General features: G+C 40.1%; 1 protein-coding gene across 8 annotated transcripts in view; it reads left to right on the forward strand.

The window, feature by feature from the left end:
- Nucleotides 1–18,447, forward strand: part of DOCK3 (dedicator of cytokinesis 3) — a 185,598-nt gene that overhangs the window by 18,409 nt on the left and 148,742 nt on the right. For all 8 annotated transcript variants that reach the window (XM_066558288.1, XM_066558290.1, XM_066558291.1 and 5 more), the window contains exons 2-5: nt 785–868; nt 8,945–8,985; nt 10,823–10,878; nt 13,115–13,211. In XM_066558288.1, coding sequence (XP_066414385.1) covers nt 785–868; nt 8,945–8,985; nt 10,823–10,878; nt 13,115–13,211 — 278 coding nt within the window. The remainder of the gene's footprint in view (nt 1–784; nt 869–8,944; nt 8,986–10,822; nt 10,879–13,114; nt 13,212–18,447) is intronic.

Genomic DNA, 18,447 nt, shown 5'->3' on the forward strand with positions numbered 1-18,447 from the left:
CTGCCTGCAATTCACCCTTTGTTCTGACATCTCATGTTGAGGGAACTCCCCATGTCCATGTCCCTGAAGATTTTGATAAATATAGCTGAAGAATATATCATTATACACTGTGAATTTTTAAAACTTCTTTTAACAATTGAGTTTCATTTAGCATTTTTATTTATTGTATCAATATTTTCTGAAACATTAAGATGGGTTCTTATTTTCCCTGCTTAATGAAAATTAAAGATACCTGGAAAAGTAAGATGTGTCGTCATGTTAGATAGTGCTTATGAAAAGTACAGATTCTCATGGATTCTTTCATATGTCTGCTTAAATATAATCTATGGTATTGTAGGATTTTTGCAGTCTATTAGATGCACAGATTATATTTGAAATAGTTTCAACTTGGAGAAAAGTAATTGCTGGAGTTGATTTCCTGTTTTAATCTCTGCAGTTTGGGCAGCCTGTTCCATTGATGGGTTGTGGAGTAGAGTAAGAATTGTGAGACAAGGAAATCTTTGTATGCAATATAAATCAGAGGTTGCTGATTAAAGTGATTACAAGCCTTGCTTAATTTAAAAATCTTTTTAAAAGCTCAGCTTTTATGGTGTTGTTGAGCTTAATTTCCGATAAGGGCCAGAATAAACACACCTGATCAGGAAAAGTTGGCTGACAGGTTTTCTGGGCAGCTATGTAAGAGCTATTTTTATACAGGGAGTGAGCTAAAGGGCTATGCTTAGAAGAAAATTCACACAAAGATCCAAGCCTCATATGTGTCTCTCTCTTTTTCCCCACCCTCCAGTGATATGCAGCTTCCGAGGAACTGTTCCGCAAGGCTTGGTCCTGGAACTAGGTGAAACTGTCCAGATCCTGGAGAAATGTGAAGGTAAGTGTGATGTCCAAGAGGGAACCCCATTTTCCATGTAAGAATATACCAATATCTTAATCTAGCAGGTTTTAATAAGTTCTTTGGAAATCATGATGCATCAAATCAAAGCACTTGAATAAAACCTACTCTGACCCACTTTCCGTAGGAAAGGCTGAGTGCTCTTGGCACTAATCCAGTCTGATAGGGGGTCAGTGTGTTTGAAGTTAACCATCTGTCCAGAAAATCTTGAACCCTGACCTGATTGTTGTATTGTAACTGGGTCTTACACTGAATTTTCATCATGTAAAGTACAGAATCGGTATCTTTTTTTTCACTGTATTTTCTCAGTGTTACTGTTATGCATTTTTATTAAGCATATCAGTTTAATTACTTAGAAACATCTGAACAGGTTGAAAATATTAGTTATTAAATAGATTAGCAATACCAGAAAAAATGTAAAAAATATGGGTTTAGGGGGATTTTTTTGAATTCATTTTGATATGTGTTTTCGTACCTAAAGCAAAATGCCCTTGTAAATTTTATAGTTCTTATGTGGCTGGAGATGTCTGTGTGTGAATAAATCGAATGTCCTAATGCTCTGCTTTATTCACAATGAAGAATGTGATTGAAGGTGGATGTAAAAGGAGAATTATTCTTATCCTAACGTTCAAGCAAGTGTTGTAAAACATGTCTGGTGAAAAATAGGTTGACGAGATACAGTAAGAGTACATGTTTCACTGTAGTCTGAGGTGGAATAATGTAACCTTATTCCTGAAGTGCTGAACAAATTCAAAACCCAGATCCACAAATTTGAATTCCAAATTAACATTCCACGAAGTTGTAGATGTGGTTTTTTGTTTGTTCAGTTTAAAGTAATTTTTCATCTGCGCTGTTAATGTTGCTTCCCAGACCTTCTGCAGGCTCTGCTTTGCCTCTCATGCCTAGAACTGTTTTTTGCTCTTGATGCTTTTTCTTGTACTCAGGTGTTTGTTTTCCCACTGCCTTAACTCATCACAAAAAGTCACCTCTATGCTAATTTTTGTAGTAACATACATTTGTAAAAATTCTCTGGAATGAGAGCTTTGCACTGCAGTGGAGAAAATTGCCCACAAAGAAGTTTGCTGTAAACAATCCCATGCTTTTTTAAAACCCACAAATGCTGGGGTGGGCTAAGCTGTGCTCACACACTGAGGGCACATTGTAATTATTCTACCAGGTCTTGTAAATTAGAACGTGGTGCAAGCTCAGGAAAAAAGTATCCCTTTGCTTAGGATGAGATAAATCTAAGGGAATTAAGCACTGTATGTTGCTGAAAGCAGTCATGGTATTTTCCAGCCATTTCTGGGAAATTTTTAAAACTGGGAAATAAAAGCACGATCTCCAAGGAGCAGGTTTTTCATGGAAAAGCAAGTGGATAATCCAACTTGTCTTTACAGTGTTAAAATAATTAGGCTTTGAATATTTCCTTTGCTGGTAGTTTTGAGAATGATTCCTCAAAAGCAATTCATGCCAGTCTTCAAATTGCTGAGAAAGGAGGTCCTCAGACAGGGTTTTCCTGGATGGAAGATGATTTGTACAGAATTTTTTTGGATTTGCAGTTTAAGCCCTCCATCCTGTCATTTTGGTTGAGGTGCCTTTACCATGGACTTTGTGTATAAAAAGATAGATTAATTTTGATAATAACATCTGGAACTCCACACTATGAAACTCATCTGAATATTCAGATGGTCTGTGCTGCAGCTCTTGCATGTGTGAATTATGCAAAAAAGCACACTCAATGTGCAAAGCAGACTCCTAAAAGAGGAAAAAAAAAGCAGTTGCTTTTTAAGCATTCTTGTCTAAGTCGTTGTTTAACAGGGTCCTCTACTTCTGCCTTCTTTGCTGGGGATTCTTTTGTGTAGACAGACTGGATAAAATAATATTAACCCACACAAAATAAGGGTCACTGCTGTGAGAGTCACTGCAGATCCATTGCTGTTTCAGCTTCACTTCTTGAATAGTTTATGCATAATTGTCTGCAGCAGGGATTTTTCTGTCTGGGTTGAAAAGATTCACATACACAAACTTTTAGTGATGTGAGCTAAGATTTCAGAGACTCGCTAGAGAATTCAAAGCTGACAAAGATTCAAAGAGTAGCTATACTTGTGAATGTGCTTATTTTTAATCATAATAACTTACTGAATAACTGTATTTGTATTATAAAAGAGCAAGTGCTCTTCTGTAGTGATTGGTGTAAGAAGCAGTCCCTGCTTTTAGAGCAATTGAATGAAAGAGGAGGGAATTTCCTATTTCAAGATTCTGGGTACCACTGCAGCTAAGTTTTATAGATATTTGCAGAGTACAGAAGCAAATGTAGGTGCATACACACACCCACATGCATGTATTTATCTCTAAGGTTAATAAATATAAATATAACTACCAACTGATAACATGTTAAAAAGTATTGTGGTTGTGTATGCGTTTTTAAACGAAATAGAGTGAAATAGAAGTAACTTTTTTTGTTTGGATTTTGTTTACATGCTTGAAATTGGAACTTTTGGATTTCCCCAAATTTGCCTGCTCCTCTGTGTGCCTTCATACTAGACCACAAATATCTGAATGACTGGTTTTTAACCCTTCCTAGATCTGACAAAGAACCTGCCCACTGTTCCAGTAAATAAACTCATGGACCTGGTGCCTGTCTTTCCTCTACAGGCACCAAAGGCTCCACGTGTGTTTCCATCAAACACACACCATCTGTAAAGCACGAGGTGTTCCAGGGAGGTTTTGTAGTTACTGCTTTCACAGAGGACTCTCAGATCCTCCACTGGTCTTACTCAAATGTTAGAAATGTTCACCAAGACACCACTTGGACCTGTGCTTGTCATTCGCTGCTTTCTCTGAGCCCTTCCACTATGATCTTGGCACTCAGGGAGAGCTGAAACACCAAGTGGAGTTCTCTGCTCTGCTGCACTAATGCCAGAGGGACGTTAGTGTACCACTGGAAATGCTGAAAGATGGAGCTTTCTTTTGTCAAGTGGCAAAGTATGAGCACACTCCTTGTTTGAAATGCACATTTGGACTGTGCATTCTGAAGAACATTCTGTCTTTCAAGTCACATGGCCATTGCCCTGCCACAGGCAGTGGCTGTCAGTAACTAGTGGCATTCAGACTAAATTTAAAATGTCTGTGTTGTCCATTTGTTTTTATTGCTAGAGGGCAATTTTCTTTAGATTAAAAATGCCATAACTTCAGTAACTGTAATTATTACCTTGAGAGTTTTGTATATTCACTGAAGAATGGAAACACCAGCTGATGCCTGAAGCACCAGTTAAAAGAATATTATCTTACCCATGCAAATTCTGCTAGCCACACAAGTATTTATCCACCTGGTTTTCATGTGTGTACATTAATAATTGTGTTTTTTAAACCATGCAGAAAATATATTTAAAGGTAATTCCAGCAGTGATGCCATGGTCAAAATAAGTGTTTCTGGTATTTGGAACACTTAAGCAGCAGATATAACTTGCAATTAGGGTTTTAAAAAAAATTCTTGATGAATTTAATGTGATTGAGAAGTGATGCCTTTGCCATGCCTCCAAGCTGTGCCATACAGATGAGGGAGGAGTCCCACTGCAGGCTGTCAGTGCTGTGGGAGCCCTGCAGGTTTCCTCCCATCTGAGGCAGGAGCTCACCTCTGGCTGCCTGGGCCAAAGTGACTCCTTCCAGTCATTTGTTTTTGGCCTGAGGAAGATGTCTCCAGTGAGATACCCATTCTCCTGTTGGTTTCCCCCCCACCCTTTCCATTCTTTTTCCCTCTTTGCATTTTGTGGGATGTGTCCATGGAAGTGAAGCCTCTCTGGCTCACACCTCTGCTGTGGCAGATCTTGCCCAGTTCTTGAAAGTCGCCTTTCAGAGCCCAGAGTGGCTTCTGACAGCCCTGTGGCCACAGTAAAACACATCCCATCTCTCTCTGCCTTCTGGCATGGTAATGATGCAGCCCTGGCAGCATGATCAGCCTGTTCCTGTGGCTCTGCTGGCCCCAGGCTGCCCCTGACGTGGTGCAGGCAGGCAGGGCTGGGGATTCTGCTGCTGCTGCTGCTGCCCGGCGAGCGCGGAGCAGCCGGCTCGGGACAGAGCGCTCCAGCCTGTGCGAAGCTTTCACTGAGCGCTGCTCCTGTCCCTCTCCTGGGTCACTTTGGGTGCCTTCAGCTCTGCAGAGCAGGTGACATGCAGATAACAAGGTAAAAGCAATTGTTTATTGGCTTGTATATGCAAAAGACAGCTTTGCTCTGGGTGTGAGGGTTACTCACATTACTGCCAAGTACATTTATTTTTGTAGGACAAAGAATGCTCGAGTTCCTGTAGCAGACTCTACTAGCAGTACTTTATTTAAGAACAAATTTTAGCTTTAGGATTTACCTTAAATACTGATATAATTTAATTTTAGAATTTTGTTTGTCAAGAAATTATATGCAGAATTTCTTTTTTCCTACTGTCTGCAGCTCAGTAACTCTGATACTTGAGCTTTATTTTTCTGAAAAGTAGATCAATATCTTTCAATTAGGGCCCTTTTGCTTTTTTGTAACTGAGTCCTCTAAAGGGGTGAGCTGTTTCCATGTGACAGACCTCTTGTGGATTAAGTGGAAATCTGAAAAAGGTTGAGATGGCTTTTAGAAAGAATATCTGGTTTCATTCAACACACTTTCAAGTAAAGATCAAAAAATCACTGGTAGCTCTTCCAGTCACTGAAATGAAGAGGTTGAGATGTGCAGGACTGCCCCAGAGCTACTTTTGTAACTTAACTAGGGCTGCACTGTTGCTGAGACTCCTGAGTGTGGCACACCTTTGGAAAGAGGAGTTTTCAGTCTTTGTCCAACAGTTTGCAGGTTCTCTAATGTGGCTTCAAGTTCCCCCAGTGGATTTCCACAGGTACAGGTAGTTTTAGAGGGGCATTTCTGACAGACTAATTCTTGGTTTTCTTGTACCAAATGAATGTGTGGTGTGGAATATCCCTTTGGCTGGTTCAGGTCAGCCATCTCAGCTCCATCCCCACCCAACTTCACTGCAGGCATGATCATTGTTTCTCATTCATTTATTCACAAAATTCTTGTCACTTTATAGCTGTTTTTCTCCTTCTTGATTTTAAATCTCATCTTCACCATTTCTGTGAAGTCAGTACCCTCTGAAGACCATGTGTCACTAAATGCATGCCATAATTCTGAAATATTAGCAGTTTTTATTTGCAGTGCAGTGACACCTAAAGCTGTTGGGCAGTGTTGTGTCTGACCAGGGAGTGCAAGTTGGGGTCACAATTAGATGAAGCACCTGCCTTGGCTTGATGACTATTGTCATTAAATCCTCCAGAACAAATGCTCTTTAAGATAAATGATTACATCAATATTAATGTGTTTAAGACTAATTCCAGAATGCAGGTTTAGTTCATTTTAGAAAATAATGTAATGCAGATGCAATTTTCTAAATGTGCCTTTAAAAAAAAGCATTGTACCTTTTCCCATAGCTTTTACTTTGTGATACAGAATGAGTTGTGCATTTTACAGTGTGGGGCTTTCAGCTTCTGCTGAGCTCTGACTGTCTCTTGCTTGCACAGAGTTGAAGGAAACTCAAAATAGAGAGAGGTGACTTAAAAAAAATTGAACTACATTAAAAAAGATATAAAAATAAAAGAACAAGTAAGATCTGGAGAGCACAATTTATAAGAGTAAAGGAAATTGAGGAACTTCTCAAATATATGAAGAAAACTACAAGAGGGAAGTCAACAAAATATTTTCCATGATGTCCAAAAGAAAAAAAAAAGTCCAATATTTAAATAGAACCAAAGAAAGTTCAGGTTGTAAGGGGGATATGCCAGATTTCCAAGTACTATAACAAAATTTCACATGTTACCTGCAGTTTTACTGGCCACTGTTGATCTGTAAAAGAAGTTTCTTCTAAAAAATTGCCTGTGCAACACCACTACTTTCAAACTGGTCTGTGTGGAGTGGCAGAAATAGAGTTTCCTTGGAATTTGGTGCAGCAATACCTTGGAATTTGGGTTTTACAGATGTGTGGATAATTTTCCTCAGACAAGGAGTGCAGTGTTTTTCAGCCCTGGTAATAAATGATTGGATGCTGTTTAAACCAGACTGAATGTGAGGAGAGATTTAGAGACATGGCTTGGATGAGCTGGGTGATTTCTCAGGGTCCTTCCTTGCCTGTTTTTCACAACTGTGTAAACACAGAGCTTGTAAACTTTGAAAATTTGTTTTGGAATGAAGAACAAAAGCTTCAGAATTTAGCTAAGTTTTTGTTTACTACCCTGCAGATCTAGAATATTGATGGTCATCCCCTTTACTGGGTTTTGTTTTTTTACTGGTCTGTTCACAAACTTGGACAAAACCACTTTTTTTCCCCATTTACCAAGAAGTTTGTCATTCTGTTTGCCTTAGAGCTTGAATGTCTGGTTATTTCTGAGGTACAGACTGTATTTAATATTAGTAACAGTGAATCACAGGATAAATGCATTTATTTTTTCTGTGACCTTAAAAATATGCAGCATCTGTTGCTCAAAAGCAGGTGTGGGCACAGTTGTGTGGAGTTCTAGAAATCACTCATGTTAAGGATCTGCATGTGTTGTTTGTGCATTTATGTTTATATTGATATGATTGCTCTAAAGTTTGATCAACTAAAATGAATTCAAAACAACAGTAGTTTATTTTTGAGATATAAACAATGATGTCATAGGAAAACAAATCTTTGTGTTATGTCCTATCTTCATGAGAAATTTGTGTAATGAAAAAGATGGATTTTAACTTTTACATTTTTTCTCTACTGAGGTTTGCAATTGTCTGGAATTCATCAGTTATTTTACTTCATATTGACTTAGATTCCCTTTTTAAAACAAAATAAAAATTCAAGACTATCAGGCTGTCTTTAAAGCAAATTCAAGGCCTTGTTCCCCACATCTGATCCTCTCAATGAGACTCTTATTATAATTCAGCCAAATCTGAAGTCATTTTTCTAAGAGAGACAAAATACCCAGTTACTTTGTTCTGTTCTTCTCTATTCTCCATAGCAAATTACAGGCAGGTTCTGCCAGTGCAATTTAAAATAAGGGAGGGAAAAAGACAGTAAGTAGGAAGTGAGTGGGAAAATGAGAGGGTTTTGAATGGGATTGAGCTGATGTGAAGTGTTGGCTGTGTGCAGGTGAGGGCTGTGCCTGGCTGGCACTGGCTGCAGCTCTAATCACACCTGGGGGCTGAGCTTGGCTTGGGCCTGGCCAGGTTTGCCCAGGAATTTGGGGTGGCTGGGCAGGGCCAGGCCCCCTCCCTGGTCCAGACAGGCACCACTGTCCCTGCAGGCCTGGGGCTGCTCCAGGCCGGCTCCAGGGTGTGCTGCTTTCCCACTCCTCACCTGGGGAGGATTTCAGCCCCTTTATTCCCAGCTGAGTCCTGCAGTGACACCACTGTCACCTGTGAGGAGCAGCAGGAACTGAGTTCTTCTGTTTAGCTTGCAGCTTTAGCAGCTTTGTGTTTTACTTCTCATTTATTGTCCTGTCTGGAGCTGTTTCCTGATGGGGAATACAAGAACAATAATGGGGTGTGTAAATTAGATCCTAAAGCCTGTTCTCTACTCAGGCATGTGTAAGACCAGACACATGCAAAGAATTTATATTTGTTTAAAGCCCATCAGAAATGTATGATAATGGCTTTTACAGGTTTCTGAAGTCTGGAGATTTTGTCAAGATAAGCACTGCAACAAGACTCAAGTGCCAGCCTGGAAGAAAAGTGTTCAGTGCAGGCTCTTCCCTGAGTGCTGAATGAATCTTGGCCACAGTGCCTAAGGATTATTAGTAGGAGAATAGCTAATCTGCTTTTATTCCTGCTGGGAAGAAACAAGAGCATTGCTGCTTGTTAAGGGTTTGTCATTATTGCAGAGCAAAATTAAAGGAATTTTTACAAAAAGCCCTAACAAAAAAATATTGTAAAAATTTCACTTATGTGAGGCATAGCTGTTTTTTTAGATGATCTCAGTAACTGCATAGTTGTAGTCAGTTTGCTTCTGTGTAAAGACAGCAGTGCCACAAATATTATAATGTGTTTCATCTGCTTTCAGGTTGGTACAGAGGTGTTTCCATTAAGAAGCCCAGTGTCAAGGTAAGCATGAATACATTTGTTAATCTAATGGCAGATTAAATCTATTTTACTGTTGCAATCCAGTAAACTTTTAATTTTTCTTCTCTAACTTTTTTCCTGTGGGAGGATTTGATTTTTTTTTTTAATTGAGTGATACTCATTAATCACTCAAAGGATCAGAAACCTTCCTGACATGTAACATGCAATTTTTTCAACATTTATAAATCTCATCCAGTTTGATCCTCTCCACCCTACTCCCCGAAGAAAAGCATAGGTAGGTGATATTGCATTGCTTAAATGCAGCATTTTAAAGAACATTTAATAAATTGAATTATTAATCTAATACAACTTTGAAAAAAGTCTGTTGAAAAAGGATTTTGTAAGTTGTTGGGGGTGGTCTCAGATTTTTTCCATTTAACCATTGGTTAAATTTGATTTGGTTATTTGCCATTTTTTTCCATTGTTTTTGCTCTTGGAGAACTTTTTTGACTGTTCTGGTATGATTGTGTTTGTGAGGATATCTAAGTTTTTTTAAATGTTTGTATCCAAACACGCCAATAGGTGCTTCTAAATGAGCTTTATTTATTTCTGTTGGTTTAAATATTGCTTGTATTTAAAGATTCCTCATGTTTACCTAATACCTGCCATAATGTATTATGAAATATAAAATGGCCTGTATTACATTGACATGACCACAGGAGTCTTTTAATGAAATGTCTGCAGTCATTGTGTGTGTTGGTACTTCTGCCTGTGTATATGTTCAGTTTTGATAGGAGAGCCCTTCAAAGCTTCCCTGGTTTCTTAGATACCAGAAATAAGCAGCATTAACTAGAACTGAACCAAACAAGGAAGTGAAGTAGCATTTCTTTTCTTCCTAATTTTCATGTGGCTGAAAGCAAGCCCATTTACTGATTTCCTGAGGAAGCCATTCCTCTCAGATTCAGCCTTTTTCCTTCTATAATTTTAGTCTTGCCTATGAACAAAAAGGAATTTTCCTTAGCATTTGGAATCCTATGTACTTAATATTCCTTTCAACCTGCCTTGCCCCCCACCCCAAAAATTTTTCTTTTGAAATGGTATGATTTTAAAGCTCTAAAAAGTGAAAGCCCACACTTGGTTGCTGACATTTTTGTCAGTGGCTGTCAGCTGTTTTAAATCCAAAGATTTCCAGTGCTGCTTCTCTATTTCCCACTGAAGTGCAGCTTGCTGTTCTTACACACTGACAGACTTTGCTCTTAGGATTTGGGGCTGTGTGCTTTAGGGAGAATGTGGAACACTGGGAAAAGGTTGGATTAAATTCCCTTTTCCCCATGTCTCAACATACAAGAGCACACTGGCACAGGCAAGGGCAGAGTGCAGCCCTCATGGGAGCAGCCAAAGACAAATAACTGGAGGTGTCCCAAGTGGGTTTGACCAGCTTTGCCTTGGAAAGGGAGAAAAACTGACAGCCCCAGAGTATGCAAGTAATAGAACACTTCTGTCCTTGGGGGTTCAATGCAAATTTGATGGTGGGCTTTTAGTTTTTGTTTAATTTGTCTTTTTAAGCCTCTGTCTGTGTCACCCCCAATCAGCATCAGCCTGCTCTGGGAGCTGCAGGTGCTGTGCTGCAAACTGCAGAAGAGCCACTTCTCTGATCTTGCCAGGTGGAGGTTTGGTCCAGTGTGGTGTCCTGGTCTAAGGCAGATAAAACAGCCAATTTTTACTAATCTCAATGTAGAGTCTTGACTGGCAGCTTTGACACAATGGTTGTTTGGGGGTTCTTAATAGATATATTGGCAGTTATTTATTGTGGCCGAGGTTACCAATGCTGAAAACTGTAAATGTATGTTTCTAATGGACTGAATTTTTTCTCTTGCAGGGGATTTTTCCTGCAAATTATATTCACTTGAAAAAGGCAATTGTCAGTAACAGAGGGTGAGTATTTTTCCTTCTTTTTCAGAAGCTACAGTGCTTTTTATCTAGAAGGGAAACAAAGAAATAATTATTGAAACTTACAGAGATGTTTCAGTTCATTGTATCATTTTTGTGTATGAGGGCTTGAAAATTAAATGTAATTCTACAGAGTTGGGAGGTGGCTTGTTTGTTTTTAATATAGCAAGAATCAGGTCTGATGGTTACTCTTGTTTGCTTTGGCTCATAAAATTGTAACTTTAGAGGTTTCATCTGAAACACATTCACTTAAAGAACTCTTCTTATATTCTTCCATTTCTGCTTGTTCTCTCACTGGCAAAATACTGTATTTTCTTATTTGTTGTGGAGGCACCAGTCAGTAGACAGCCCATCTCATTTACCTACAGATTTTCAGAGTCATAGCTGTGTTACCTTGAATGTTTTCCAAAGGATCCAGCCCTCCCCACCTCACCCAAAGAGTGACTGAAGTGCACTGTTGAAAGCTTCTGCCCTTCTCTTTGTTTGTATTCATGTGTTGCTGGCAGTGGGTTTATTTCAGTTACTGGGAATAACAACACTGGTGGAAATGTCACGTTGGGGAAGTTACTGACTGGGGGCTCTGGAACCTGCAAAGTTTCCTGTGAGATTGACTGAGACTCCTGAAATCAATATCTTGTGTTTTCACTGCTGCTTTTACTTGCATATTCCAGATAAAGGCTGCTGTGGGGAGATTTATAATTGCAGTGTTTCAGACAGTGACCTGAGGCAACAAATTAAATGTGGAAGATGAAATGTATTAAATGGCTCTTAGTGAACTACCTGTAGAAAAACAGGTGACTTCTGATTGTCTTGAATTGTAGATTTGTTCCCAAAGGGCCTCAGTAAGGGCAGCTGTAATAGTGATGCTTCATCATTTTGGGGTGTAATAAAATGCTATATATTGCATAGAATAACCACTCCTAATGTGCACTCCCCTTAGGGGAAGGAGCAGTTCCCTGTGATGTGTAGTTAATTAGTCCTCGATGTTAGTTTAGAGTTTGTGAAGGGCAACCAGTTCAGGTACTTATTAGGAAAGCTGATATACTGTTTAAAACTATCAAAGCCTCGTGCACCAATTGACACAACAGAATGTAATGCAGTTCTGAACCAGAGGGGCATGGTTATTTCAGGTTTTGTTTGAAAATTCTTTATTTCAGAGTATATTTCAAGCGCGATTATAAGCACTTGTGAAATAACAGAGCAAGTGTTGAAGCTGGCAGGCAGCTGAACACCACACAGCCCTGCTCACTGTCCCTGCCCTCCCCAAACGTCCCTAGAGATTTACAGGGACTGTCCCCAGGGCTGGAGCAGCCCTGCTGTGAGCACAGGCTGGCCAGCCTGGAGAGGAGATGACACTGCACAGAGCTGCTTTTGGCCTTTCAGTATCTAAAAGGGGCTTGTAAGATGATGGGGAGAGGGCCTTTGGCAGGGTCTGGAGAGTCAGACAGGGGATGATGGGTTTACATTTAAGGAAGACATTTTAGGATGTGGATAGTGAAACCTTGGCATAGTTTGCCCAGGGAAGTGGGGGCTGCCCCATCCCTGGAAGTGTTCAAGGCCAGGCTGGGTGGGGTCTGGAGCAACTGGGACAGTGGAAGGTGTCCCTGCCCATGGCAGGGGGTGGAATGAGATGACCTTTGAAGTCCCTTTCAGTCCAAGCCACTCTTGTGATTCTCCTTTAATGGTTTTGGAAAACCTTTAGCACAAAGGAACAAGTTTTATTCTTTTGATTAGAGGATAGATCCCCCAGATTTAATCTGCAGTGTTGAAAAAACTTTCTGGATAGGACATGTTAGTAGACAGCAGGTATTTTGGGTGGTTTTGATATTGGCTAACATTATTGAAGGGGGGAAAATGGGGTGGACTGGCTTAAGGAAGGGACCCAAATTGTGAAGGACCTCACTTTACAGGCAAGTTAATTTAACGTGCTGTAGTAGTGAAAGCTTTTCATTGACCTTGATTAGAGTGAAAGTATGTCTTTTGAACAGGTAACCAGGAAATGCTTCACAGAAGCTTAATCTTGTGGAATGTAATGGAGGAACAGTAGCTGTGACTCTGGACTTGCTTCAGTTTTACAACAGACAAAATGATCCCCTTGAGATATTCTTGTGTTCAACAAATTCAAGTTCTGGATTCTACAGATTACGGCACTTTTTACTGTCACATTTCTTTTTCTACCTTTTCCAGAGTACATTTCCTAATTTCCCCCTTTTTTCTACAGGCAATATGAAACAGTTGTTCCTCTTGAAGATTCTGTGGTGACTGAAGTCACAGCGACCCTGCAGGAATGGGCTGTGCTCTGGAAACAGCTGTATGTGGTAAGAGCACTGCTCCTCTCCTTGTGTGCACATCTCTAATACCCTGGGAGGAATGTTGCCTGCCTTTGTGCTTTCAAAATCCATCAGAATCAATATCAGAATTGTTGGATTCCTTGTATTTAATGGGGGCTCCCCAACTGCAGAATAATGGATCATGTGAAAGTCACGTGTACTGCTCTGGAACTTTCTGCAGTTCTGAAATTCTACCTTCAGATCTGAAAATTTCATTGTTATAAGAAAAGGCAACAATTTTCAAGTGCTATTAAGTATGTAAGAAATAATATAATACAATACTTTTGCAAATCCCATCAAAGACTTCAAAAATTATTCAGCACAGTTTGTAAGTAGTTGTTTTAGTGTCTAGAGTCTGAAAGGAGAACTCAGACTATGGGAAGTTTTGTACAATTGTTCCTCCATAAATTAGAAGTAGACACTAGGGTAGGTGTGTTGAGTTTTATACATATCTTTTTTATAAAATTTTCAGTTGCTGCCACATAATGTCTCCTGCTTTCATCCCTCTTCTTTTCTTACATTTTAATAGCCAAAGCCCATGACACAGCAGATAAAAAACTTGAGCATTTGAAGGTATTTTTTCCTGGCTTTTATTTTGTCTTTTTTAGCTTAGTAATTGCAAGCCTTAACTGTGGGATAAGGATCAAGAACTGTAGGCGGTCTAAGCTTGCATTTCCTTCCTGTCCTTCCTTTAGAGAAATACCTCTACATAGAGCTGCAGGAGCTTTGTTTCTTCATTTAAACCTGCAGTGAAAACAGTTAGATGTCTAGGAAACCAACCCAGGAATGGTCCAGTGGAGCGAGTCCAATGCATCTCCAGCATAACCAGCTGTGTTCTGTGCTTCAAAAAGCAAACAACTCTTAGGAAATCATAACTGGGCCCAGTTCTTCTGTGGGGTCAGATGTCCCTGGAGGTATTCTCTTGGGAAGGAGCATCTGATCTTGTGCAGGAGGGGCATGGAACATGGTCTATATCATGTTTTCTACCACTCTTTACACTTAGTTGTAGGGTATAGAATATAAGAAAACAGTGTAGAAAGTAATCTTACCCCTAAGGAGTTGCAGCTGGGCCAATTATCAAAGATTAGGAACAGGCCTGACTTTACCAGGCCACAGCTGTGAGCAATGAGAAGAAGATGCTATAAAAGAGTGGGGTGGGTGGTTGAGAGGGAACTGGAGTCAGTGGCTGCTTTGTGAAGAAGAAAGAGTCAGTGCTCTGAGGAGCTGCCCACGAGAAACACCAAGCAGGTGTGGAACTTTTGTGATAAGGAGACAAAGTATGGAACCCCTGCAATAAGATGACAACACCTAGTAATCCTCCTTTTTCCTTTGTATATACATACCTCTCTGGGTATGGGAATAAAGTGATCTTTACTGTTTTCCTCATGTAAGATTTTTTTTCTCCCCCTCTCCCCAGTGTCAGCTGAAGATGACAACAGTAATATTGGCAATGGTACTAAATTGGAAAAAGGGGAATCATTTTACCTACAAATGAGCTAAGCTTCCTTTCTACTAAAGTATTTCTTTTTTATTGTTAACACCAGTTCCTTGAGGGGAAGGCGAGAGAAAGCTCTAGCTATAAACTTTCATTTAGTGATTTTTCTTTCTGGGATTGCTTTCTATTGTAGCTCATTATATTTCTTATAACATTGCACAAAACATTATTGTATTCTTAAATAACAGGGGAAAGAATTTACTGTTCTCATAGAACTTTGGAAGGAGGCATCTGCCCCATGACAAAATTGGCAGAGCTTCTGAGTGAAAACCACATTGTTTTGTGTTGTGGGGGTTTTTTCCCCCCAAACTTCTAAAAATTAAGAATTCTAATATAGAAATAATCACAGAATGGTTTAGATTGGAAGAGACTTCTTGAGATCATCAGCTGCCTTCTCAAGCAGGGTCAGCAAGACCAGGCTGACAGGACTGCACCAGCCAGGTTTTGAGTTGCTTCTGAATGGAGGCTCCCCAGCCTCCCTGGGCCAAGCTGCCAATGTTGGAGCACCTTCAGTGATTTCTTATCTCCACTGATACAGTATCACAGCTTCTCTGGCAGAACAATTGACACCACTGTTAAGTGGGTAACTGACATTTGTCCCATCTGTGGGCTGTACGTTGGAAGCCTGAGGAAATGCACTGAGGTGCCTGTGGCAGAGCTGGGACTAGAATTTTATCCTTGGTGTTCAGGCTGGAAGCTATGTAAGGACATACCTTAAAATATATTGAAAGACTAAATGGAAATCCTTGTTTGTTGTTGGATCAGCACCAGCAGAAATTTTTATAATTCCCAAACTGTAATAAGAATCATCTAAGAAATGTAATTAATGTTATTTATCATGCTGCTGTGCCTAGTCAGCTTTGTAGAAATGTTTCTTACTATAGGGGAAATTCAAGTGCTGGTTGTTGCACAGACACTCTCAGTAGGTCAGTGCCTGCAAAGGGCCCTTCACTGGTCAGTGAGGTGGCCAAGCAATGTGAGCAGCCTCTCTGAACATCCCTAAATAGGCTCCAATGTTCTTCTCATGGTTTTTGGGGAACTCCCTACATGGATTGTGGTTTGAAAGACCAAGTTTGTTTCAATTAAGAATTCCCAGCCCTTACCTTGGTAGTATTGTTGAGGTGCATTGTAAGGTTTGTGTTTGTCTCTCAGTGAAACAATGGGAGCTGGGATGTAACACCCAGGAAGCCTGCAGGGATTAAAACACGGCCTGGAGAGGGATGCTGTGTTGTTCCCAGATAAGGAAGTTCTACTGACAGAAAATTGGAGAGAGGAGGAGAACAGTGAGAAATGAGAGGATGAAGTAAAGCATAGCTTTGAGACAGTTGCAGAAAATTAGTTGGTGTAAAATATTGGGAATCTTCCTCGTTTTCTTCTGACCACAGAGAATCTGTGCCAGTACTGGGAATAAACTGTGCATGGGGAAGCTTGAATGGGTTTGAGTTACAGGAGTTGTGCAGCAATTTTAGTTTAGATTTCTGAGAAATATATATTAGAAAGGTTAGCCTGAGATCATTGCATTGCACAGGGCTGTGATATTCTTTATATTTTTGCTATCAAGGTGAAAGCCAAGTTTTAGTCTGAGGAGAAAAAGGCATTTGTCCATAATGAGTTCACAGAGAAAGGGTTGTGCCTGAAATGAATTTGAAATAGAAAGATGTATGATGGGTTGTTTGCTTTACTATGATAACAAATTATGCTCTAAGTAGTTGGATTCTGATCATAAAACTCTTTAAATACTGACAAAACAGCAAGTTTTTTTGAAAATGCCAGAGGTTTTTCTCCGATTGGAAAGCAATGTAAATAAAACTTGGATGGAAACTCTCAGAATCTGTTGTTTATATTGGATGGGATTTTTAGCAAAAAACTATAACCTTGTTAAAAATTCTATGCCTACTTAAAAATAATCTATTTTAAAATAGATTCAGTAATCAGGAATAGAACTTAAATATTTATTAATTAATAAAGGAGTAAAGATGATAGTACTTTTATGGTTCTGTGGACAGACTTCTTAGCAGGGCCCATGGTGGTAAGACAAGGGGTAATGGTTTTTAATGAAAAGAGGTCAGATTCAGACTAGATACAGGCAAAAGAATTGTGCTGTGAGGGTGGTGAGGCCCTGGCACAGGTTTCCCAGAGAAGCTGTGGCTTCCCCATCCCTGAAGTGTCCAAGGCCAGGTTGGAAGGGGCTTGGAGCAACCTGGGATGATGGAAGGTGTCCCTTCCCATGGCAGGGGGTGGAGCTGGGTGAGCTTTTTAGGTCCCTTCCAACCCAAACCATTCTGTGATTTTATGTGAAGAGCACATTTTCCCCCATTTCAGTGTGGAATCTGTGTGCAGACAAGGCAATGCCACGCCACTGGAAAATGGAAAGCAGTTCTTTGCCTTCTGATCTGTATCCAGACTGTATCCTGTATCCAGGCTTCAGAGATGAGCACTGAAACAATGAGATTTAGTAGCTCCTTTCTGGTGAAAAAAGCCACTGTTCTATTTGACCTACTTGGTTTGGGTTTTCCTACTTTCACTGCTATTGTAAAAATCATTAGGAGGGAATTCACTGTGAGTGTGGATCTCAGTATTTAAAATCTGTACTGTTGGAGTTGCTGGTAATGTGGGTGGGGTTACTGCTGACCCCAGCTGGCCAGATGTGTGTGTGTTTGCACACCCTCATGTGTTTGAGTGATGTCAGTAGATGCACAGACCCAGTATCTTGTGGTGTTGTTTTGCCTGGCTCCAATACTCTCTGTTGTTCTTTAGATTCATTTGGACACCAGAGCTATGTCCTTCTGTGGAAGCCTAAGAAATGTAGAAGAGGGTTTTACTTCCTGTTTCCTAGAATTGGAAAGGCAATGAGCAAAAGATGCCAGTGATTCCCTTCCCCAATCCTGTACTTAATTTGAAGTGGAGGAGAAAGGAACAGGGAGATTATTGGTGTACTACTGTAAGCAGCTGAGCCTGTTCTTGTGCCTACTCCAAAGGGATGAGGAAGAGAGAGCAGAAAAGCAAGAACAAACCTTGGGGAGCCTTGTTTAGGCACAGGGGTGGATAAAAATGCAAAACTGTATTTGTTACAGTGGAATGGGTGTGTGCAGCTCTTGGGTAGTTGCCCACACCAGTCTACTGACTTCTGTTGAGACAGCAAAATGATACCAGTAAGGTTGTTAACTTTCTCTCTTACCCTGTATGTGTTGATAAGATTTGTTATTTTTATACTACTTCTAAATGAAGGATCTGCAAGTTCTCTGTAAGCTTTTGTTAATTAGGTCAAACAAGACTCCTGTGAGTTTTTAAGTCAGCTAAGGAGATCACTGAAACTCACTGTTGGTGCACAGTAGCTATTTTAACTGTAAAAAAAATTCCTCAGAGTCTAAGTTGTGATGTGAGGACTATTTCTGTTGAGAGAGCAGATGACTGTGGAGAGACCAAACATAATTGCCAATTTAGAGTTTGGTCAGATCAATAATGTTAATTTGCTACTTTTATGCAAGGGGGAGTGGGGGATGTGTGGGGTGACTTCTTGTCCACTTTCAGGAGTAAGACCTAATGGTGTTGGGAATAGGTGGAATTTTTGCTAGCTCAGTGGCAACCAATTTCCCATTGGCTCCTTTTAAATTTCCTGAGGGATCCTATTAAGGAACAGAGTGGGTAGCAGGACTTGGTGCAATTGCAGCTGTGTGGTTTGGGTGGTTTTGGGTGTCCCTAAAATTGAAGCACTAGTTAAAACTCATC

The sequence above is a fragment of the Molothrus aeneus genome, chromosome 12 (assembly GCF_037042795.1).
Source record: "Molothrus aeneus isolate 106 chromosome 12, BPBGC_Maene_1.0, whole genome shotgun sequence".
Classification (NCBI taxonomy): domain Eukaryota; kingdom Metazoa; phylum Chordata; class Aves; order Passeriformes; family Icteridae; genus Molothrus; species Molothrus aeneus.